The 24,538-nt window shown below is 39.2% G+C and overlaps 1 protein-coding gene across 3 annotated transcripts in view; it reads left to right on the forward strand.

Moving 5' to 3' along the window:
* The window catches only part of LOC137150427 (cyclic nucleotide-binding domain-containing protein 2-like), a 28,507-nt gene extending 4,115 nt beyond the window's left edge, over positions 1–24,392 (forward strand). The window contains exons 5-16 of one of the 3 annotated variants that reach the window (XM_067544377.1): positions 17–134; positions 2,891–3,054; positions 7,161–7,252; positions 8,715–8,791; positions 10,279–10,362; positions 13,357–13,427; positions 13,962–14,039; positions 17,229–17,289; positions 17,383–17,470; positions 18,391–18,470; positions 19,683–19,817; positions 23,325–24,392. In XM_067544377.1, the coding sequence (XP_067400478.1) occupies positions 17–134; positions 2,891–3,054; positions 7,161–7,252; positions 8,715–8,791; positions 10,279–10,362; positions 13,357–13,427; positions 13,962–14,039; positions 17,229–17,289; positions 17,383–17,470; positions 18,391–18,470; positions 19,683–19,817; positions 23,325–23,468 (1,192 nt within the window). In that variant the 3' untranslated portion in view covers positions 23,469–24,392. The remainder of the gene's footprint in view (positions 1–16; positions 135–2,890; positions 3,055–7,160; positions 7,253–8,714; positions 8,792–10,278; positions 10,363–13,356; positions 13,428–13,961; positions 14,040–17,228; positions 17,290–17,382; positions 17,471–18,390; positions 18,471–19,682; positions 19,818–23,324) is intronic. The other 2 variants (XM_067544378.1, XM_067544379.1) reach the window with 2 other exon arrangements.
* The last annotated feature ends 146 nt before the right edge of the window (positions 24,393–24,538 follow it).

Raw genomic sequence — 24,538 nt, forward strand, 5'->3', positions numbered from 1 at the left:
ATGTCTTTTTTGTTAGAGCCAACCTCCACTATGGAATTGAGAGAGTCAGAAGATGGAGATCCCAGCCAAATCATGTGGAACTCTCTAAGGAAGAAATCCTCTTTGATGTGGCACTGTTCAGGGCTAAAAAACATGTATGGAGAGAGGCAGAGCTACCATTTTTAGATCCAAATTCTCTATCCTAAATAATTTCTATAAGGCCAACCTAATCAGCTGCATATGTACTGACACAAGTGTGATCTGAGTGTCTGTTAATTTGAATGGAATGCCTGGACAAAAACATATGGTCCACGGGCTATAAGGAATATGACTTAGGCCAGAAACCTTTGCTTTTTTTGTTAGTTAATGAGAGGTTTGATTTCTTTACATCATTTCTATATTGACAAAAGCCTATGCGTAAATGCAGTTATACTGACATAAAAGTGCTTTTGCCGGTATAGCTTATTTTGGCCAAGGAACTAGTATAAACTATACTGGCAAAAGCAGGTTTTTTTGCCAGTATAAGATGTGCCTGTACTAAGAGGGCTTGCCAGTGTAGCTATACCAGCAAACTGTTTCTAGTACAGAGCAGGTGCTAGTGGAGATGCAGCTATTCCAATATAAAAGTGCTTTTGCTGGAATAGCATATTTTGCTTATACAGGCAAAACTTTGAAGTTTAGACTACTAGGCCTTATAGTCAAATGGAAAATGTTCAGCTGCAAATTTGTTGTGAATTGTAAGGTTGGATCTGAGCTTCAGTAACCCCTTTTAATGAGACAATAAGCAGTGTTAGGAATGGTATGGTAGAAATTAGTGCTTGCATGCAAAATACAATGTGGCTGAATCCTAAGATGTTTTAATCAAACAATTCCAATTTAATTCAAGTTCAGTCAATCTCTCTATGCAGGGATTTTATATCAACAAGTATAAAGCTGTTTATATCATCAGTTTTATTGTACATGCTCATCTTTTTGCCATTTACATTTTCATTCTTTCAGCATGAAATAAGAAAAATAAGTTTTCTGGCATTTCTGCTTCCATACCAGTGCTATTTCCTACTTGCAATGAAACATGAATGGCATGTACTCCATATGCAGATGGGAAATTGTCAGATGTGCTTTAAATTATGATTTTTATTAGTTATTAATTATCAGTACAATTTATTTTAGTTATTATTCATAATAAAATTATTATTTTAAATATGCTACAAATCTGATTATGTTGTAGTGAACTATGAACCATTTTAGCTTTTTAGGAATCTTTTTATCCTCCTCAGAAAATTGCATTTTTCTATCCAGTGTGAAGCAGACAGACAACTTTTCTTTTGGAAATTCACTCTAAAATGGCTAAAATACCATCTGAACAAAGCAGTAAAGGCCAGTCAGTTTAGCTGTATAAAATGTGCATGCAATTGTGTGCCTCATTTTGCATGCAGTTACTCCAACCAGGTGTGAAGTTACCATGATTGCACTTGTAAACCTCCTAATTAGCCGAGTGTGAGCATAATTACTTATTTTGCATGTGTAGTTGCAGTAGTGGAAAATACAAATCAGGTTTGCAGTTTCACACACATTTTGTACATGTGCTATGATCCAGATCCTCAAAGGTAGTTAAGCATCTAAGTTCCATGGTCATCAATGTGAGTTAAGTACCTAAATACCTTTAAGGATCTGGACCTGTGTGCCAAAACTGCCTGAAGAATCTGGTCTTGAATGCATCATGGCATAGCAGATTATTTGCAAGGTTTGTTATTTAGAATTGTGTTTCAGATTTTATATTTGAATGAATGAATCTGAGTATTTATTTATTTATTTAATAAAACCAAATCACATAGTATTTGTGTTTGTTTTTCATAGGCTTTCCATCACTTCTCCTTTAGGGAAACATTTATATATCCATAATAAAGCAAGCTCTAGTGTTCTCAAGGTATCTTCACTATCCAGGAAATTATGTATTCCAAGGAGATGAGATTGTGCATTATTGCTGTTCTGTAAATGGTTTTTTGAAACATTACCAAAACCTGGGGGGAAGAATAAAAGTTATTACAAATCCCAGAACCTGTGCTCATACCCCTAATGGTGGTGGTAAGTCTAAACTAATTATCTGGCTTTATAGTCTCCTGCTAATTAACAGGCTATACATCTCACCTGGTTCTTAATGAGATGGAGTGTTTGATTCCTAGAATCATGCAGTTAGGACCATTTGCAGCCCTTGATCCTGGCTTGCAGTTTCCATTGTTATCACAATTCTGAGTCCTTTTCTTCCCTCTGTCTATTCAGTTCACATTAACATGAATGGGAGTTGCATACACTGATGCATTGTCTATATGCCCTTTAACTTAATTGGTTGAGGCCTATAGAATGAATTAATATGTTGAAACTGGTTGATTAAAATGACATATTCTACAGATAGCAGAAGAGAAATGTGATTGATATTGAAGTTAATGACTATCACAATCAACCATTTCAGCGCCGTTTAATCAATCTTACTAATCTTCATTGCTCACAACCTGTCTTAAAAATAACACTATAAAATAATGGTCCACTAATGGATATAAAATATCATTAATCTATCAATTTATCATTGAAGCACAGTTCAGGAGACCTGGCTCTGCCCCTGGCCTGCTGGGTGACCTTGGGCAAGTCACTTCACCTCCCTGTGCCTCAGTTTCCCAGTCTGTAAATTGAGGATAATAATACTGATCATCTTTGTAAAGCACATATAGTACTTTTCATCAGTAGGTCTCTATAAGGACTAGGCATTATTATTATTATTATTATTAAATACCACTACAATACTCTAATGGCATGGATCTGACTGCAATATAGCATTTTTTTGATAGCAAAGAGCATCTATGTAGAGAGGAACCATGCTGGTTACTTTATAATAATTGACTTTCCCTTTTTGAAGTCAAGGATTTCTGAGCGTGCCATACATATTCTTCGTCAGTGTCCACAGGAGCGAAGTGAAAAGGACATCAACTACATACTAATCACCCTGCAGCCCGTGAAGGCCTTTGGAAATTACTCCACAATGATTCAGAAGAAGATGGCGAAGGCTGCATGGTATTCAAGGTAATGTGGATAAATCCTATGGAGAGAGGTATTGATTGGTGAAGTCATAGTCAGCTTTGCTATACAGGCAAAACAGGTCAATGTTTAGGGCAGCAGATCAGAGACAGCAATAGGATGAATTACTGTATGGGCTGACATCTAACCAGTTTGTGTAGGACAATAAACACTATAGTGCTGATGCTGAATAAAGGGAAGAAAATTTCTAAGCTGGTTTTATTTTTATGATAACTTGTGGTCTTGTATAGAATCTTTATAATTTATGTATCATGTGCCAGTGAGAAGCACCAACGTGCCACAGACAGTATGATTTACAAAGATACAAAAAAGGAGGAAAAACAGTTAAAGCATTTGAAATATAAAGTATTAAGTAAGGCTTTAATTTTAACACTTTTTGTTCCCTTTTCCTTTAGCTGAAAAGGGCTTTTAAAAGAACTCTCTGCCCCAGTTTTAGATGGTATCAGAGATTGTAATAATGTTCTTTCTGGGGAAACGAGAAGAAGTTCATTGAGATGGGCTGGAATGTTCTTATTGCTATTGTTGTTAAAGTCCAGTCCCATTTGCTAAGAAGACAAAACAAGGCAAACCCTCACAAAAGAGTAGAGAAAAGAATGGCAAAGATAGGAAATGCAGTTTCTGTCTCTGTGTTAACTTACACTTGCAACCCCTCTGCTGAAAAACAGATTGATCAGCATGGTTTGATCAGCCACTCTGGGACCTGGCAAACTTGTACTGCCATTGGACTGTTTAGGGCATTGCTTTTTATTGCCTTTCTGATTACAGGCTCACAACTATGTTGCAAAATATACTGTCTTGACTGGCTAAGCCTGACTCTTATTAAAGAAAGGGAAGGAAAATAAATAAGGCGAAATGGGTTAGTTTTTTAGTCTGACACCCCAGATAGTGTTTGGGATTCAGGCACCGCTAGTAAAGGTGGCAATATCAGCTTGTCCAGACCAGGCCAGAGAGAAGGACCATCTCTCAGGATTAGGATGACAAAGGTCTGGGGTCTCAGAAGACAATGGGGTTGGCAGCCATGATGGTAAAGCATGCTCCAGTAGTCCCAGTCTCTTTCTTTAAGGACTCCGAAAGGTAGTGATGGGTGGAATAGCCCATCCTCTCCTTATTTTGTCCACCGATTAGGCCTAATTTCCAACATGCCAATTTTGGGTCATTGATTTTTGGTCTCACACTTTTCTTGTTTACCAAGCATGATCTTAACACAGTCCTTGAATTCTATCGGTAGGCCTTTTTATTTGGACTAATTCAGTCTTTCTGTCTTGCCTTTGCAGCTTTTCCATTCTATATATGTTGTTATAGGTTATTGTGACATTTTATGAACTTTCACTCACTTTTCAGAGCTGCAGGAGTAAAAAGAGAATGCAGGCAGAAGTCCAGCAACAGAGTGGGGGCTATTCAGTTTATTGCACTGAATGCAACATGTATGATTACCTGCCCTATGGACGGGTGATGTATGTCTGCATTTGGTGCAAGGAGCTCCTGGCCCTCAGAAATTGCATATAGGCTTTGGAAACAAGGGTGGCTGAACTGGAGGAGCTGAGGAAGACAAAGAAGTACATAGATGAGACTCAGTCCCACTGCCAGTATGACAGCCTCTGTACTGTTGAGGAGGATGAAAGTCTCAGGGAAGGAGAACATCAAACTGGAGCAGAGGGAAATGATCCCATAGTTGGGACCCTCCTTCCAGATGATGTCATGGTATTTTGCACTGAGGATACCTGTCTGGGGGAGGAAACTCCAGTTATTAGGAAAAGACAGGTAATAGTAATGGGGGACTTGATCATTAGAAGCATGAATAGCTGGGTTTGTGATGACTGGGATAATCTTATGGTTACTTGCCTGCCAGGTGCAAAAGGTGCGGATCTCTCAAGACGTCTAGACAGACTTACGTGTAGAGCTGAGGAGGAGCTGGTGCTCATGGTACATGTAGGTAACAATGACATCGGGAAGGAGAGGAGAGAGGTCCTGAAGGCCAAATTTAGGCTGCTAGGTAAGAGATTAAAGTCCAGGATCTCCATGGTAGTATTCTGTGAAATGTTTCCAGTTTCACTCACAGGGCCAGTTAGACAGGCAGAACTGCAGGGTCTCAATGTGTGGATGAGATGATGGTATAGGGAGGAGGGGTTTAGATTATTAGGAACTGGGGAACGTTTTGGGAAAGGGGGAGCCTATACGGAAGGATGGGCTCCACCTAAACCAAAATGGAACCGGATTGCTGGCATGTAAAATTAAAAAGGTCATAGAGCAATTTTTAAACTAAGGACTGGGGGAAAGCCGACAAGTGCGGAGGAACTCGTGGTTTGGACGGAGACATCCCTTAGGGGAGGATCTATTAATGGAGATTCTCTATATCTTAGTAAGGAGAGGATGGAATAGGATAAAATATGGATAGGATATCATGAGAAACAGTCAAATGAAAAAGAGTCCCATTCAATTACATCACATAATGGCAGATAGCTAAAAAGTGACAATATTTTTAAGTGCTTATACAAATGCTAGAAGTCTAAATACTAAGATGGGTGAACTCGAGTGCCTCGTATTAAATGAGGACATTGATATAATAGGCATCAGAGAAACTTGGTTGAATGAGGATAATCAATGGGCCACAGTAATACCAGATTCCAAAATATATCGGAAGAACAGAATAGGTCATACTGGTGGGGGAGTGGCACAGTATGTGAAAGAAAGCAGAGTCAAACAAAATAAAAATCTTAAATGAACCAAGCCTGGCCATAAAAACATCCACTCAGTGTGCAGCGGCAGTCAAAAAACCTGACAGAATGTTGGGAATCATTAGGAAAGGGATAGATAGTAAGATGGACAATATCGTATTGCCTCTTTATAAATCCATGATATGCCCACATCTTGAATACTGTATGCAGATCTGGTCACCCCATCTCAAAATAGATGTATTGGAATTGGAAAAGGTATGGAAAAGGGCAACTAAAATGATTAGGGGTATGGAAAAGCTTCCCTATGAGGAGAGATTAATAAACTGGGACTTTTCAGCTTGGAAAAGAGATGATCAAGGGGGATATGATAGAGGTCTATAAAATCATGACTGGTATGGAGAAAGTAAATAAGGAAGTGTTATTTACTCCTCATAATGAAAGAACTAGGGGGTCACCAAATGAAATTAATAGGCAGCAGATTTAAAATGAACAAAAGGAAGTTTTTCTTCACACAACGCACAGTCAACCTGTGGAATTCCTTGACAGAGGATGTTGTGAAGGCGAAGACTATAAGGGGTTCAGAAAAGAACCAGATAAGTTCATGGAGGATAGGTGCATCAACGGCTATTAGCCAGGATAGGCAGGGATTGCAGTTTGCCAGAGGCTGGGAATGGCTGACAGGATGTATCATTTGATTAACTGTTCTATTCATTTCCTCTGAAGCACTTGGCATTGGCCACTGTCAGAAGACAGGATACTGGGCTAGATGGACCATTGGTCTGACCCAGTATGGCTGTTCTTATGTTCACTGAGCTCACAATTAGGGTAAATTTATATTTACCTTATTTGCCCAATTCTTGTAATAGCCCTAAACTTTTGGTATGTTCAAATCAGGATCCATATCTGCATCCAAATCGCACACCTTGAGCTTCTATGTAAAAGCATTTATACCATCCAGTGTGAATGTGAGACAAAATATATATATAGGGAGGAATTTGGAAATAGAACATATTTTACATTTCCCAGCCAGGCCTTTCTTATATTAGCACTTTTCCTGCCATGGATGCAACTCCACCAATGTTAGCAAAAGTGGGAATCCTAGTAATTATAATATCTAGCTCTTACATCCATAGATCTCAAAGGAGGTTATACTCAATTTACAGATGGAAAACTGAGGCACAGGGAAATGAAGTGACCTGTCCAAGGTCACCTAGCAGGCTAGTGACAGAGTCAGGAATAGAACCCAGGACTTTGAAGTTCCTAGCTTGTGCTCGTTCCAGTAGTCCAAAGCATGTAAAACAAAAGGAAGAGACGATGTGGATCTGTAATTTAGCAATGAATTTAAGACTTCGAAGATTCAGGAAGTTCAGAACAGCTTGGAACTGCCGCAACACTGTTAAACTCTTTATTGTTCAGGGAATCTGTCCTTTCTAGGTATGAATCCTGCCAAGTGATGATCCAACAGGGCTACACACCACACTCCTTCTATATCTGTCTCTCAGGATCTGGTAGGTAGTATAATTTATTAAAAAATAAGAAGTGACGTTTATTGCTGTGCCTCAGAGAGCCAAATAAATTAAGGTTCGGTTTATTTATGTGAAGGGTACACAATGTTTCTTCTACTTAAGACTCTTTACAAGAGACCTTTTTGAATATTTTACAGCATCTTAAAGTGAACTTCAGTAGAGTTGGCAGCTAGTGCGTACCCTTATGTAGGGGATTGCTGCAATGGTGGATAGAGACTTTTGATCAGCAGTGATAATAAGCTTCTTTCAAAAGGCATCAGTATTTTGTTGTTAAAGAAAACCAAAAATTAGATAAATATTACCCAAAGATAATTCCTCCAGAAGTCTCAGGTCTGATAGAGAGAAGGATTTAAACTTAATCTTCAGTGAAATCCTTTAGAATTTCAAACAGATTTATTTATTTACATTTTCTTCTATTCTCTGTCTCTTGAAAACTCATAGCTCTGTTCCTTTTGAATTCCAAACTGCAGCACAGTGAGCCTGAAATTGTGAGGTGCTGACCACTGTGATGCTCTACTTCTCACAAGATTTGGCCTCCTAGCAGGAAAGTTTTGCCACATTAGCTGGAATTAGGGATCCAGTAATTTGTCCTGGGGATATGTTCTCCCATAATTACACATAACGTTAAGATTCACTAAACCTGACAGAAATTGTGTATTTGAATGCATGTGCATGTGTTGATGGAAGGAGTAGAGCACCAGTCATGTTTTAATTACATCTATTTCCTCACATTTTAATATGTGTGGTTATGCAGTATATCTTCTGCATCTAATCATAATTTGCTCACTTATAGAAACAATGAAAGAGATGTATACCTTGCATATTTAAGAGTATTATTTTTGTTTATAGAAATTGTAGTTCCAGGAGAAATTTTGTATCAGATTGGTACACATCTCAGTGGGTCTGAGTTTAGGCTCCTGCCTCCCGGGCAACAAGTTGTGCCATCTGAAACATGTTGCCATTCACTTTAGACTCTTCTCAGCAGCATATTTGGTAATGTCCAGGAAATGCCTGTGTTATATAAATAATTCTCTAGGCTCTTAACACCAGTCTGCACCTCAAGAAATGTTCCAGACCTTTTGTACCCTTCCAAAGAGTCAAAGTCTGCATGATCATGTAAAGTTTACAAGCAAACAGTTATGCTGTGTCCCTTTTTTTGTCATGTTTTGTAAAACCCACCTTCCACTCCCTATTTTTGTGGGGTTTTTGGGGGTTCTTTTTGTTGTTTTTTTTTTTGTACAAAACATACATTTTGGATTCAAACTGCTTGAAAATATCCTGTTGAAGCTCACAACAAATGGGGTAATGACACATATGTTGTTCATACTTAAGGAGCCTCAAACCACATTCACAAGGTGTCTAGAAAATGCTTACTTGTTTGCACAAGAAGCATCTATTTATTTTACAATCTAACAGCTAATTTGTGATGTTGTTTACCTTGCAGCAACAGTTATCAAGAGGAACAGTGAGAGTGGCCAGGTAAAGCCTGCCTGGTTCTTTAGTCGAGGAGATGCATTTGGGGTGAGTTACAAAGCAGTGCATTAGGAGTTGAAATACATCGGTGCAAGACAGGGTTGAATCACCCCCTTAGTTTTGTAAGGTAGATAAATTGATTTCTTCAAGTGTTTGCTCATGTTCATTCCATGTTAGGTGTGTGCACGCTGCAGGCATAGTTGCCAGAGATTTTTCTCTCGGTATCCATAGGACTGGTTCTAGCACCTCTGGATCTGCAGTACTGGCTCTGCACCCTCTCAGTTCCTTCTTACTGCCCGTGATGGTTGCTTGGAACGATTTTTCTTGGTCTTGCAAGGCTTCTTTCCCAGTTCCTCGAGTCTTGAGAGGGAAGGGGTTTTACGCTCGATAGTTCCTAATCCCGAAGGCCAAAGGGGGTCTTTAGCCCATCCTAGATCTTCTTTGCCTAATCAAATATCTCATAGCTCATGACTGAGCTTTTGCATGGTCTCCCTGGCCTCCATCATTGATGACAGATACATCACTCTCTATTTAAAAGATGCTTATTTCCACATCTCCATCTTCCACAGGCACAGCAAATTCCTCAGGTTCATAGTGGGTCAATGCCATGACCAGTTCACAGCACTTCCCTTGAGTCTGTCGGCAGCCTCATGGGTCATAGAATCATAGAATATTAGAGTTGGAAGAGACCTCAGGAGGTCATCTAGTCCAACCCCCTGCCATGACAATGCCAGCTTTGGGAGAGCAGGTTTGCAGTCAGCATGTCCATGAACTCTGAGCCCACCTCCAGGACTACTGCTTGTGAGTCACCTAGCATGGAATGGATATGAGCAAGCACTCGAAGAAAAAACAGTTACTAACCTTTCATAACTGTTGTTTTTTCAGATGTGCTGCTCATGTCCATTCCATGACCCACCCTCCTGTCTCTGTTGGAGTTACCGGCAAGAAAGAACTGAGAGGATGCAGAACTGGTGATGCCCTTTATGCTAGCACATATGTGGGTGACTCCAGGGAGCACTAGACCCAGTCCTTCATATACCACTGAGGGGAGAGTCTCTGGCAACTATGCGTGTGGCGCGCACACACCTAGCATGGAATGGACATGAGCAACACATCTCGAAGAGCAACAGTTATGAAAGGTTAGTAACTGGTTTTTTTTCATACAGTTTACTATGTGTCACACAGATGAGACATAACATTGAGATCTCAAGCACTTGAGGTAATTAAAAATTGGGCAACATTTTTACTTACTAGCACTGTAGTGCAGCATTCTGTGCACCAGCTGGCTACTACTCTGCATTCCAGCAATGAAGAAATGTCTATCCTGTGGGATATAGGGCCCTATATAAATAAGATGACTTTTTATTAATATGTAACCTTTTATTATCTGCTGTTTTATTTTCAATACCACAAAACATATTCTCTTTCCCCTACTTATATACATGTGAAGGGGGGAGAGAAGATTTGAAATTAAAGAGTGATTAAAAACTGCTTTTCCTCTCTCCCTCCACCTTTTTTTTAAAATTTATTTTCAGGATAGAGAGATTATAAATGGTGACCACTGGCAGACAACTGTTATTATTCAGGAACCAGCTGAGTTTCTCTGTATTGACCGAGAGGTAACAATTTCTTACATTGTGATAAATAAAAATGGTTAATATTCAAACATATGTAAGCGCATTGGGTCAAATTCTGCCCACAGTTATAGCCATGCTTCCCCCACTGACTGGCAGCAGTGTTGTATGGGCATAATCAAGGGTCAGAATTTGGCTGCCTTTGTTCAGAGACATTGCTGTATTAAATATGATGTGATGTGCATCAAAAAATTTCACCATTAATGGCTGTTTTTACATATTATCCTTCAAAAATTTGTTCCATCTGCATTTGAATGATGATCAAGGTGCTATACACCTACTAATTGCCTGAGTTAAAAGTGGAGAATGCTCACCTTATATTATATAATCGGATGCTTTACATTGGGATGTGTGTTGCGTGTGTCAGATTCACAGGATCACACAGCTGATCATGCAGACGCAATCGAGATGAACAAACCATGTCTATGCAGCAGTGACAGAACCTGTTTGGGTAAAGTAAGAATTCGCTAGGTCCTTGGTTCAGAATTTAGACCCATCCTTTTTTGGAGGCTGGGAACTGTTTGAATAACATTTATTTTTGCCATTTTTGTGCACTGTTGCACTTCTGGATTTTGGCAGGGAATGAAAGAGGCTCATGGCAAAGCCAAAACACCACCAGGGGAGTTGTCATTCTGGCATTCCTAGCCTCACTGGAAACTGGAAGTGCTAAAAATTCCATACGAGTCACCAGATTCTGAAAGTTCAACAACTGTGAGATTCTCTCCTCCAAACCCTTGAAGATGTAGCCACCTGTTGTCCTGCTATATCAATATGATGCAGGGACTTTAAAACATAGTGGGCCAAATTAATTTCTGATATAACTCCAGTGGAGTTACAGACAGGGTGAATTTGTCCTAGTATTTCTGAATCCAGCACTTACCCACATATGAAAATAGCTTATTTTATTCTACCTCATTCTCTATCTTGACTGTTCATCCAAATAATTGATCACACATGTACTTGGTTTTTTGTGTGTGCAATTCTTGAGTGCAGTGGCGGTAGTTGCATGCCCATATTGGGTATTCATGTACACATGTATGGTTTTTTTTAAAAATGTAAGCCTGGTATTCATAAGTAAGCATGTAACAGGGGGCTTGGAGGGCTAGTCGGCTTATTGGTTGAAGTGCTGGACTTCCTGCCCCCTACTTCTGTGGTTGATGTGCCTCGGTCTTTAAGGCAGGAGTGCAAGGGGATCAAGACCCTCCCACTCCACCAGGTCCCAGCCCAGTAAGTCAGCTCCTGAATAGGGGAGCTCCCAGAGGGGAGTCTGCATCCACTGCCCTGAGCTAATTCCTACTGTTGCTCCTCCAGTTTGGGGTGTGATCCCTATAGTCCAAAGTTCCTGTGTTGGCTTGTCTCTAGTAGTGTCTCCTGGTAGACCCAGTGCAGAATCCTGCCATGGTCCAAGGTTCCTCTGGGTGGGGCAGCTGTAAGTTTGGCAGGGTCTCCGTGCTTCAGTCATCCGGGTTCCTCTTAAGATGGGTGTTCCTACGCTGCCTCCTCCATCTCTTTTGGCCAGAAAGAGGTGCTTGGTTCCTGGTGGCTGCCTCAGCTGGCAGGCTAGTGATCCTTCCCTCAGGTAGGGAGGCAGCTAGCTCCTGCCTCTTTGCCAGTCAGCCCTGAACTGAGCCAGGCTCCCTCCTTTTCTCGCCCCACCAGGCCTGGCATTGGGTGAAGATATAACAGGGCAGGGCTAGCTTGGCTCAAAGGCTGTCTTTAACCCCTTCCATGCTGGTGGGCAGTTTTTCTGCTTCACCACAAAGCAGATTGTCATTTATTGCATATGGACAGAAAACTTGGCATTGTGGTACCGTACATATGTCGGGAAAAACAGGTCCTTGCCATGAAGAGTTTCTAATCTAAATCATACACTGATAGTCTAGTCTAGGTATATACGCTCAACCAGATGAAGCTGCCATTTTTGGATTAGAATGGTAGATAACGTTTTTAAAAGTTTTTTTTTGTTTGTTCTTCTGTCCTGGGCTGATTATTGTTGGAAAAACCTCATGGAAGACGTGTGCGTTCTAGAGGGATTTGAATGCAGAGAGCAAGGCCTCGGGGGTGGCATCAAAAATGTGAAGACAGGTGGGAGAAGGATACAGAAGACTGAGGATTGGGAGGACTATGGGCAGTGGGAGGGGCAATGTTGGACTTTGCTATAAGATACCTCTGACTGTTGTGTTATGGTCAGTCAAGTTCAAAGTACTCATGACCTGTAGTGGGGAATAGCTATAGATAATTCTGCCCTTTGGATCTGTCACTGTATTGTAAATTCAAGACGGATAGAAGGATAGTCTTGTAATTATTGTGGTTAAGATTCTGGAGTGAGAATCAGGAAATCTGGTTCTCTTCCCAGGTCTGCCACAGACATACTATGACATCTCGGACAAGTCACATAAACTGGGAGATTTTCAAAGGAGCCTAAGGGAGTTAAGCACCCAAATTCCACTGAATTCCAGTAGGAATTGGGTGCCTTCCCAGCCTTAATCTGTGTGCTTCAGTTTTCAGGATAACAACACTTCCCTACAGGGAGGTTATAAGGTTGTTGTTAATATTTGTGAGAAGCTCAGATACTGCCATGACAAGTGCCATAGAAATTCCTATACATAAAATAATCAGTAAGTGATAATGTCACATATAATACAGCTAAGGCGCCTACCTCCTAATCAAGATCATAATTCCTTGGAAGCTATAAAAATTTGTGTTTCTCAACATCAAAAGGGAGGTGTGAGTCAGGGGGAGGGAAAACAACATAAAGGAAGAAGGGGAACTCTTTGCAAAGGAAATGTTGGTTAAATTGTCTTCCTTCTGGGGCCTAGTTCTGTTCCTTATAACATTGCTGTCTACCATTCTCATCCCTTAAGTGCTTAGGGAAACACTTTAAGATAAGAGAAGAAAGAGTTTGATTATGAATAGGCAAATGGGAAACTTTTCAGTTTTAAAATATTTTTTTTTAACTCTTTTGTTCTTTTCTTAAAGGACTTCATCAAGATTTTCCTCTATGGTGGGAAAAAAGTGCTTGTAGATCCTGAGCAGATGCAGTTTCTGAGGTAGGATGGATGAACTTCATTGAGACTTATCAATTACCACATCTGTGAATCAGCTGTGGTGTTAATGGGGGAGGGCTCATCACCAGAAAAATACTGTAGTTCTTTTGACCTGTTACTGTTTTTCTCCTCTTTCACGTTGTTTTCCATGAGCAAATTATTTAACTGCTCTGAGTCTCAGTTTCTCCATATGCAGATAGTCACAATAACACCTCTCGGGATTGTTCTGAATCTTCTGGATCTGCCATATTTAAGATTTTCATGTTAAAGGCATTATTAGAAGTACTATTATCTTTAGTAATAATGAATCTTTTACTGTTCACTAAATGTCCTGTCTCTTTTGTTTCAATGGCATACTAACTTTCTGTCATAGTGTTACTATGATGATATTTCTTGAGTTTTCAGGATCTGAGAGTTTTTAAATTAACAACATACTAGTCTTGCTGATCCCTCCATAAAATGAATAGGAGTACAGTGAATTTTTAATATTACCGATGCTTCAACAGATGTGACAGTTTCTTTCTCTGATTTGCTTAGAAGCCTGCACTATTTTAAAGGTTGGCCCATCCATCTGCTGGAAGACAATCCTGGAAAATGCATGGTCTGTCACTACAGGTAAGAAAAGTGTATTCAGTATAGAAATCCAGCATTATCCAGTAGAGTTATTAACATTATTGTAAAACATTTAGATTGTGCTGTAAGTTTCCTTTGTGCTTTACAAATGAGTACTGCTGGCAGTGGAGTTATTCACAGTAGTAAGCAATATGCCCCGTAGCACATGTTTTCAGGACTGGGACCACAGAAGACATGTTCCTTGACTCTAGGAGCTTACAGTTTGAGGTCCTGATTGTGTAGTTGGATCTGCTTGGGCAGATCCCTGTGCACCTGCAGAACTGAGATCTGCATGCTGCAGGGTCACCTGACACAGATGTGATTGCAGAATCATTATCTAAATAAGGATGAACATAGAGTACTCACTAAAAATCTCTGGCAAAACTAGAATTGACTTATAAAGTTAGTATTAAGGTATGTCTATATTGACGGTGGCAAAGTCGCCAACCATCAGATCAATCTTTCTGGATTGATTGAGCAGTCAGTGTAGACCCGCTCAATCGATCAGGAAGTTGATGCTGGTAAACCACCCCCTCAAGTGGCGTAGCGCAGCGTTGATGGGAACACAGTTCCCGTCAGCGCAGTGCAGTGAAGACGGCGCGCAGAAGGGAAGCACAGCAGTCTGCGTAGCTTGTATAACTCCTGTCGACTGCCACCAAATTTCCAGGTAAGTGTAGACCAGGGCTACACTCTCTCCACAGATGACTACAGCTCAGTGACATTTCCTAGGGTGCAATCTGGATTATTGAACAGCTGTGGTCCCCTCAGTTCTCCAATCTGGCATGCATTTTACGCTGCTTTGCAGTGAGAGTAACCATGCCTGGTCTGCTCTCAATAGCTTCCAGCATGTAAACTACTCCCATCTATACTATATGAGTGCTATGGCCAGCCACTGTTGTTTTATATTGCAGAGCAACACCAACAAATTCCCAGTCCCAGACTTTCCCCCGGAAATGTGCCTCTTGTACTGCCCAGCTTTCTCCTGGACGACACAAACTCATACAAACAACCATCATTTTATTAACAGAAAATAATATGCACAAATCCTGTTATTTCAAATGGAGTTTCCCAAACCCTTCAATCCGAGCACACTGGTCTAGATAAAACAATGAAACAAGTTTATTAACTACAGAAAGATAGATTTTTAAGTGATTAAAAATAATAAGGCACAAAGGTCAGAAATAGTTAAAAAGAAGAAAAAGGTAAAACACAACTAACACGTAATTTAAGAAGCTAAGTGACTTCAAAGGAAAAGTCTTTCTCACCATGTTTTAGCTGTCTTACTGGCTGAATTTCTTTCTGCCAGGATCCCTCCCCAGTCCAATGATGCTTCCTTTGTCCTTCAAGCATTGTTGATGCTGTGAGTAGAGATGAAGAGGGAGATGATTTGGGGCATCTGTTCCCCATTCTTTATACTTTTTCCTCTTTTCCTTTGGGAATCATCTACAGCTGGGGTTAAGGAGACAGAAAGTCTGTGGGAATGGATACCTCCAGTTGTTTCTTTGTGAAGGTGTAAATTTCTTGCTCACGCCCTTTTTCCTGCTAAAAAATGGCTGGTTGAACAGGTGATAGTCCATTTGATTTTGTTGACACCTGGCTGAGACGTTGTTAGCCTTTTGTCTCTGAGGAACTGGTTTGTGGCTGCTTCCCCAGATTTGGAATATGTCTTAGTAACATCATACAACAGAATCTTTGTAGAATCTTATAACTTTACATTCAGTGTTGCCACACATATTTTACAGGACAATAAAGATCAGTAAATCATGTGTTTTCAGATGATAACTTACAAGATATAGTTTGTACAAAATGTATCATAGTCTTGAAAATGGGATGGATATAGGGATACCGACTGTCACAGGCTTATATCAAATGACCACAGAAGTCAATGAGTTTTTTCATTTACTTCAATGGGCACTGGATCAAACCCTGCATGGTGCCTGACAACTCTGAGATTTTAATGTTAATTGCCAACTGCATAATACTTAATTGTCTATAACATTTGAAAATAGATTTTGTTGGCTCCTCATTTCATAGATACAAACCATGCTGAGTACTTTGTGAAAAAGAGTACAAAAGCATTCATTTAGTTTAAAAAAAAGTAACTCATTCCTCAAAATATCTGATTCTGAAATCTCAGCCATCCTCACTGGAATGTCTGGATGATATTATCAGACAAATTTAACAGACGAACATGGCAAAAGCAATAGCACAAGTCATGCAAAATGAGTCGTGCATTATTTCTCCAGCATGCGTGTTCACTGGATTTCTCCAGATCAGGAAAGGACTCTCACCATTTCCAGAACAGCCTGGGTTGAGGTGACACTCTGCCCTACATCAGGGAGGCTCAGTTCATCACCTTTTGGCTTCTTGTGCGGAATGCCCTTAAATTGGCATATAGGCTAAAGTATAGCTGAGCCTGACAAAGCTGCAGCATTTCAGGAACAGCGTTGGAGTCTGCTGAATGCATTGTAGTTTTGGAGTAATAAGAAAATACTTTAACATTTGCAGCTGTTGGGTAGTTCAGGCTGAACATTAACAATAAACAATTAACAATAAAAAAGGTTTTCAAAATCTAAAGGATCAACTGAAATAAAAACTCCTGAACTGTTCTCTCAAAGCCTGATCCAAAACCTAGCGGAGTCAATGGAAAGACTCCCATTGATGTCAGTGAGCTTTGGATCAAATCTTGTGTTTTTACTCAGGCCATCTCCCGTTGAAGTCCACAATTGTTTTGACTGAGTAAAGTCTGAAGGATTTGGCCCAGTATTAACAGAAATATTTTCAGGAAACAACCCAACACAAAAATCAAACAAAACAGCTTAAAATAAAATGTAACTATATTCCTGCAGTACTGGACATCCAAACACAGCAGTGTCATGCTAGTGCATGAGAGCTGAAAAATGAAATGGATGATAATCAAATCAAACTAGCTCCATGAACTACGATGAGTGAAATGCAGAAAGTAAACAGAAAGCATAAATATTAAAAAAAAAAAAAAAAAAATTAAATTCTTTCAGCCTTAATGAAACAGTTAAGGACTCTTTTTAAACATGACATTAAACTTGATGGACTTTTTAATGGGAATGTGTAGTGCTCATGGAAAATATCCTTAATTTGGACTATTAAAAGAAATGTTAGGAATCTCATGCCTTTTCTATATATGTTAATTTCCTTCTGGTTTTTTTATTGTAGAAGAGGAACTGTTATTTTGAGAAACAGTAATATGACTGAATGGATTTACATTGTGAAAGCAGTGAGTATCTGCAAAGCCAGCATGGAGCTTGGAGGTCTGGGGAAGGGCTATTGAGTGATGTTTATTTTAAAATTACCTTTCGTGTTCTTAAAGGGAAGTTGTTCTTTAATGAAGATTTTTAAAGATGACTCTTGCCTAAGCAACAGAGCTGCCAACAGAATAATCCAAGCTGAAGCTGGTAGTGAGTAAAACAATACACCCTAATGATATTCAGCAAAAGTGTTAGATAAGCCATTGAATAATCCTCTACTCATGCTTTTAAACTTTAGAAATCTGAGTTCTCATACTGAGGCTGGTCTTTGTACACCATTTTTGTACCAGTTTTTGTTAGGGGGTGTGATTTTTTTTTTTTTTTTTGGTAATGAAATAGTTATACTAGTGCAACCCATAGTGTGGATGCAGTTGTACCAGTATAAAGATGTCTTATACCAGTATGACTTAGTCTCTTTCCTTTATGAGAATAAACCATACTGGTATAAGCACCTTTAAGAGAAGAAAATATATACACAATGTGGTGGTACCTGCAGATACGGAACCTGGTTATAGTGAGTCTCCTGTTAGAGTGAAAGTCCTGAAGTGCTTCACTGCTGTCCAGTGGACTTTCAGTCTTTTCTTCCAGTCCCACTAGGCTAAAGCTCTTGGACCTTATCTATGTTAGACTCTTTTTTCTTAACAGTAAGAACTCTAGTGTAGAGTGGCTGTTGGCATTTTAGCTAGTGTTGTCTTGATTTGCTCCATTTTAGAATCCTGGCCTAATCCCCAACACACCATCACCTAAAACCCTAGGAAAATAGCCATTTCCTAGGTGACATCTTCCTGGGGATTATCCATTGTCCTAACAGCTAATAAGCTTCACAGCCTTCTCAAGTTAAAGCAGCCTTATGTTACTCTAATTTACTCTGGTTGTCAGTTCAGCCCCAGGATTGTGGGAGGTGGTAAAATGCTAAGTATTATGCTGGCACAGCTATAATAATATATAATTAATTATATTAATAGAGAAATTAATTATAAATAAATAGTATAAAAACCAAAGAAGATAACATTTGTACATCCATATTATCATTAAATAAGTTAATTTTTTCTTGCTGTTTTTTTAACTAGTTCATAAATCTTTGTTGACAAGCAGGACAGAGACTCCAGTGATCATTGCCATAGACACCTTGCTGCAGGGATCTGTGTTTGTGAGTATTCCACACTGAAAGAAAAATGCCTTTTTTCTGGGTTGCCATTAAAAAATGCATGTGACTCAGCTTACACTCACTGATGTCATTCTGTCCATTCATAGTTTTCAGCATTCACAAGTTTTGTGCTGGCACAGATTCACTGCTCCGATACCCAAGATGGCAAAATTAAAGTTATCTTATGTATATCTACATACCCCGTGATTGCAGTATAGACATACCCTCTGAATCATCCTTATCAGTGTTTCAAAGTGTTAGGAAATCTTGTTGCTTTATTTTATCTCTAATCCTTTTGAGCTGGGACATTTACAAATAAGATTTAAGTTTATAGAATATGGTTCTAGTCAAGGCTTATTCTAAGTAATTTTTAACAAAGGCCCATCTACTCTATAAATATATCTGAATCAGGAGTTGTGGTTACAATATCTTTGTTCCTTGACCATGATAGAACATGGTTAAAATTTGTATTGTGGATAGTATCTAACTGTGCCTCTATAATTGAATTAGAATTTTGGACGGTCCAAGATTATAGATGTGTAGATGGGGTCAAAGTAATGGCAAAAAATGTTTCCCTTGAATTATTTTTCCAGCTATACAGGTGTGATATAATTCCAATTCAGTTCTTATTCAGGACAGCACTGTTAAAAGATTTAAAACTGAGACAAAACACTATAAAATCTTTGCTAGGCAACTATCTTTCATTGGTTGGGTGTGGTTTTGGTAACATACTAGATATCTGTTTCTAAGATTTATAATGTTAAGCTGGTGTCAGATTGTCCTGTTCACTTGGACACATCTGTTCTGATGAAATGCACTTCTGTGTACACCACACTGCAGAGGTGACATAAGCTCTCACCAGGTTAGACAACTGCTTCATGTCTTGGAGGATAGAGAACTTCAGGGGATAAAATCCTGGCCCCGTTAAAGTCAATGACAACACTCCCATTGACTTGATTGGGACCTGAATTTCACCTGATGCATTTATTAATGTATTGGAGCCCTGTGGCCAAAGGCCTCTGGGTTCCTATTGCAATATAATAAATAAAATACTGTTATAAATAAAAAGACAACATGGCTCACCAAGGTGAACTGCAGCAATGGCAGGCAGATCTGAGTGGATAGCATGCCTTGTGCTGAAAGTGGACAGGGAGCAAAAGGCAAAAATTGTGGGTTTTAACATTTCTGGCTTATTTCAATTTTCTTACCTTTAAGGGGCTGTTAGACTTTCTTTTTGAGGATCAGCCAAATTTATGTGTAGTTAGCAATGGAGCTGAGTGTCTTAAGATCTCAAAGAAGTTCTACCTGCATCATGCCTCCAAAGATCTTCTGCAGAGGCTGCGAAAAAAAGTTAGTACACATTTACGTTTTTTTACGGCTACATTCTTGCTAAATTAGATTAGCCCTGCATCTTCATAACTTGTACGGTTTGCACAATTGCACGTCTGTGGAATAATGTTATGCATTAAAATCGTGATTGTACTTTCAAAAATTCTGAGGGGGTGGAAAGAAGTAATTCAAAACATAGCAGTCATGAATTTAAGTAATTAAATTAAGTGTTAAGTAATTTAACAGTGTTTGAATGAACATAGCAGCAAAGAAGCAGCCAGTCAACATTATCATAACTACAAGTAAGATTTTCACTTAGGGTGGGATCCTCATCCCCCCTTGTCCTCTGACTCCTTTATGCTGGGCAAGATGGGCCCTAAAAGCCCTGCTTCTAGCTGGGGAAGGATTCCCCTGACAGAGGCCATAAGGCTTCCTCCTGAGGACTTGATGGCTTAGGAGTCCCACAACACCAGCCACTACAGAGATTCTGGGCAGCGCTGGGGAATGCCATAACTTTGACAGGCCCCCAGCTGCAGCCTAGGATCCAGAGGCTGCACAGATGGCTTAAAGCCACCATAACCTTCTCTCCCATGAGCTGCGGAGCTGTGAGTTTTGGGACTCTTAAAGACACAGCACAGAAAGTCACTTCCAAAGTCTTGACTTGTAAGCACACTGTTTAGTAGCACAATTTCAACAGTAGGGTGAAGATGGCCTTCTTGAATGAGTAAGCAATATCATGAGCTCTAGATTATTTTTTGTCCCATAAAAATAAATCCAAAGGATGGGGCACTGAGGAGTGGAAGCTTCCTTCACTATATAACCTGCAGTCAGGTCTGGTTTGAGTTTTTCCTTTTTAAATGCATCTTCCACAACGGCTGTTTTCATTTAGGAGGAAATGGGAAAAGGTGCCATGATCCTGCCTAGTTTTGTTATGAAAAGGTGGATGGTTATTGCAGTATGCCAATATCCAGCATTAGCCTCCGTTTATTAACTCACTAATGTAATAGTAACATACAAAAATAAGGCTTTACCTTCTGCATGCCTGCAGCCCCATTCTGGATTTAAACTTAGAGAGAACGCTGGGCGTCTGAGTTGATGGCAATTTCCTAGTAAACATGAGCTTGTGAGAAAAGGTAACTACTTTGGGCTAACTTAGGAGAAAACTCCCAGGCTCTATCTTTAAGGCATTTTGGTTGCATCAGACAGGCTCTAATGTTACATGGAAGGCAGCCTACATTTGTTTCATTTGCTCCAGCAAGCTTCTGGTAAATGACACAAGTTTTGGAAGCTTTCATTTACACAGTCTTATAACTAGCAGTTGTACTTGCTTTTGTGAAACTAAACTGTTGCTGGGCAGCAGTTTGTAGCAGACCTTTCAGTTAAGAGCAGGGTTTTGGCCTTATCTTCCTTTTCACAGTTACAGAACTCAAAATCTTAGTTATTCTTAACTACAGTAAGTTTAATTTATTCAATTTTTTTCTGTACTAACATAAATAGGAAAAACTCAAAGGCTAGGCCGCTTGCTATGATGGAACTATCATCTGCATAAAGATTATCTGCTTGTTAACAGAACTGGGTGCAATTGACAATTTCTCCACTTTTTTGGAGGTGTTTTTCTTAGTATAAAATGTTTTTCATATAATCTAGCCACTCTATTTTAGGTATTTATATGGCCTCCTAATACCATCGTATCAGAGAATCTCCTAGTCTTTAATATATTTTACCCTTGTAACACCCATCCGAGGTAGGGAAGTGCTATTATGCCCATTTTACTGATGGGGAACTGAGACACAGAAAGGCTAAGTGACTTGCCTAAGGTTACACAATAAGTCTGAGATGAAGCAGGGACTTGAACCCAGGTCTCCCAACTCCAAGACTAGTGCCTAGGTCACTCTTCCTTTCTGCAGCTACCAGGGAAGGTTCCATGTTGTTTTTTAACCCGGTAGACTTTTTTAAAAAATGGGTGCCTTCTCTGGGAGCTGCAGATCACTTCTGAAAATCATCCCACTTAGTTAGGCACCTAAATATGGATTTAGGAGATTAACTGTGGGCACTTAATTTTGAAAATGTTGTTCCAGCAGATGTGGTGCTCACTCAGCACTCACTGCAACTGTCCCTCATGCAAGTTGCATGATCACCTGTTTTAGAAAATTAGCCAATGAGCTAATGCTTCATTAGGGATTGGAAATAAGATCTAGTCAAACCTGTGTTAGACACTGACCAACTGCTCTGAGGGAGTGTAAATCCATCTTTAGGTTGTTTGTTTTGTTTAAAGGTAGATTTTTGTCCCAGTCATCGACTGCAGTTCAGTCACTCGATCTTGTAAATATAAGTGAATGGCACTATAGTCTAAAGCTTAGGCTTTAAAATGCCAAGACTCCCTCAAAGTATGGAGTCAACGCAGCATTTCATTCTTCTGTGGTGGATAAACTGATTCCATATAGTATCTTGTTTAAAATAGATCACTATCTGCTGTATGTTAACATTAGAGATCCCATGGCACAGTCCACTCCCCGCAACCACCCAAACTACCAAACCAAGACACTCCACTTGCACATGCTTCTCTACCTGGGAGAAGGATGAGAGAACAGACGTTAGTCATATTGCTTAATGTATTACTTGAAGGCGTTTAGATACTAGGGTGATGAGCATGGTATAAGAATCTATATAGAATGACATCATGCGTTTGCTCCTTTGTACTTGACCATATTTCCCCTCCCGCTAGTGTAGTACAGTATGATCTGCAGCATTTTTATGGGAGCAGTCAGCTGTCATATATGATTTTGTAAAACCTTTCAGGTGAAAGGTGCTTGGTCTAAATGGAATTTTTAAGCATCTTGAGTATGGAGGGTGTTACAATGTGCATTTTTAAAAAGCTATGGAGCTGTAGAAGCTGATTTCAAAACAGCCAAAACTAGAGCTCAGTGATAGTAAAATACAAAATTAACTGGGTTTATATATTTAAGAACTTGTAATGTTTCACTGGGGAAAAGAAAACTGTTTCAGAGCAAAACTTTATCTTATTTATAGATTCTTCAGCATAGAAGTTTATAATGGAAAAAATTAGATGACTGAATATTACATACTTGATGATTTTTGCCTTTTTGAAGTTCAAATTTCAAAAAACAACATTCTGTAGGACTAGTTCATGACAAACATTCAAACTTGCTCATGGTTAGATCGTTTACATAAGGTTAGCTCATATATTGTAGGCTCTTTTTGGTTCCCTGATTGGATAATTTATAACAAAAATAACAGTTACAATCAAACATGTAGATTGAAATATGAAAAACATTAAATCTTTCACTAATGCATAAGTATTTTGACTTGTAAAGTTTGATGGCTTTTGTCAAGCAACCTAACAGTCTCATCTGAATTTTTTGTTGAATGTAGTGAATTTATATTAACTTTTTCTCTATACTCTAGTTTTAATGGAAATGCGTTATTTTCATAAAGGAAGAGGGGGAGGAGGTTTGCACCATGTATTATGCCTGAGATTTTGATTAGGGCCTGATGTCTTTGCCACAGGAACGTTCCTACCCCAGTGAGGCAGAATTGAAGGAACAGCTACAGCAGGAGATACAATGGCAAATTTTTCGTAAAGCAGCTTTAACAAGCACACTTCAGCAGATTGAACTGAAGCGCAAACTGCTTCAACATTCCTATGAGTAGCTTTATCTCTGGTGGAAGAACTGACTTGTGCACAAATTTCTGTCAACTGTGGAGCTATACAGTACCCAGTAAAAGATCTATCTCTAGAACCCAAAATCTTGTGCAAGGTAGTTATGTTATTAAATCAGGCCTTTAGTTTCTTCATTGTTAGGGTGGGCTATAATAACTTTCAAGGAAGTGTCTTTCCCCGTATGTCTTAGTACCACCAGGAAACAGTCAGAATATTTGCTGCTGGAGAAAATAGTGCATGAAAAATGCAGAATTTGCCGTAGAATAGAAATAGCAGAGTGCTATTTCAGACACTTAAAATTTAAATCCAAAATTGTGGAATTCTAGTCTGTATCAACGAACAGGCTAATGGCCTTGAGAAAACAGCAAAGAAGCTGCAATCGTGTGTTGTCTCCAGCCATTTTTACACTCTGGGTTTTACCTTTAAAATAAACTGCCTTAAACTAACCTTTTCAATTGTACTTTCTTTCACTGTTAGCTGATTTTTACATTTTCAAACAGGTCACGATCATGCTTGTGTATAACTTAATTGAATCAGTATATTCTCACCTCCAGTTACTGCTTACTTAAAACAAATTGATTCACTTTAACTGGCAATTGTTTTTATAATTATGTATTTAAAATATGGTAAAATGCCTGTTTTCTGTCCTTGGATTCAAATCGGTTAGGATTGCTTTCCTCCTCAGGTATGGGTGCATATCTGGTGTTAGTGTGCATGTCTAAGAAAATATCCTCTCGCTGGTTCAAGCCTAGTAGAGGAGGGATGAGTGGCATGTTACTGATTTTATTTGAATCTTCTGTTAAGAAAACAGATAAATATTTCAAATGTATAAACTGCATTTTTTAAAAAGTTACTTTAAACTTGTTCTTGGTTACAGGTAACAATAGCAAATACAACCAAAACAAATGCAAGGTAATCTATGTTAAGACTTTATTATATTCGGGTAAAATCATAAACGTTCAGTGCAACAAGGAATTTTTAAGGAACATCAAAACATCCACAAACAGTGGCTGAATGTTACCTTGCCATGGTCACCTGGGGGACAAAAGTGCGTGTAAGA

Source organism: Emydura macquarii, unplaced genomic scaffold (assembly GCF_026122565.2).
Source record: "Emydura macquarii macquarii isolate MOO-44397 ecotype Brisbane River unplaced genomic scaffold, CSIRO-AGI_Emac_v2 contig_968, whole genome shotgun sequence".
NCBI classification, from domain to species: Eukaryota; Metazoa; Chordata; order Testudines; family Chelidae; genus Emydura; species Emydura macquarii.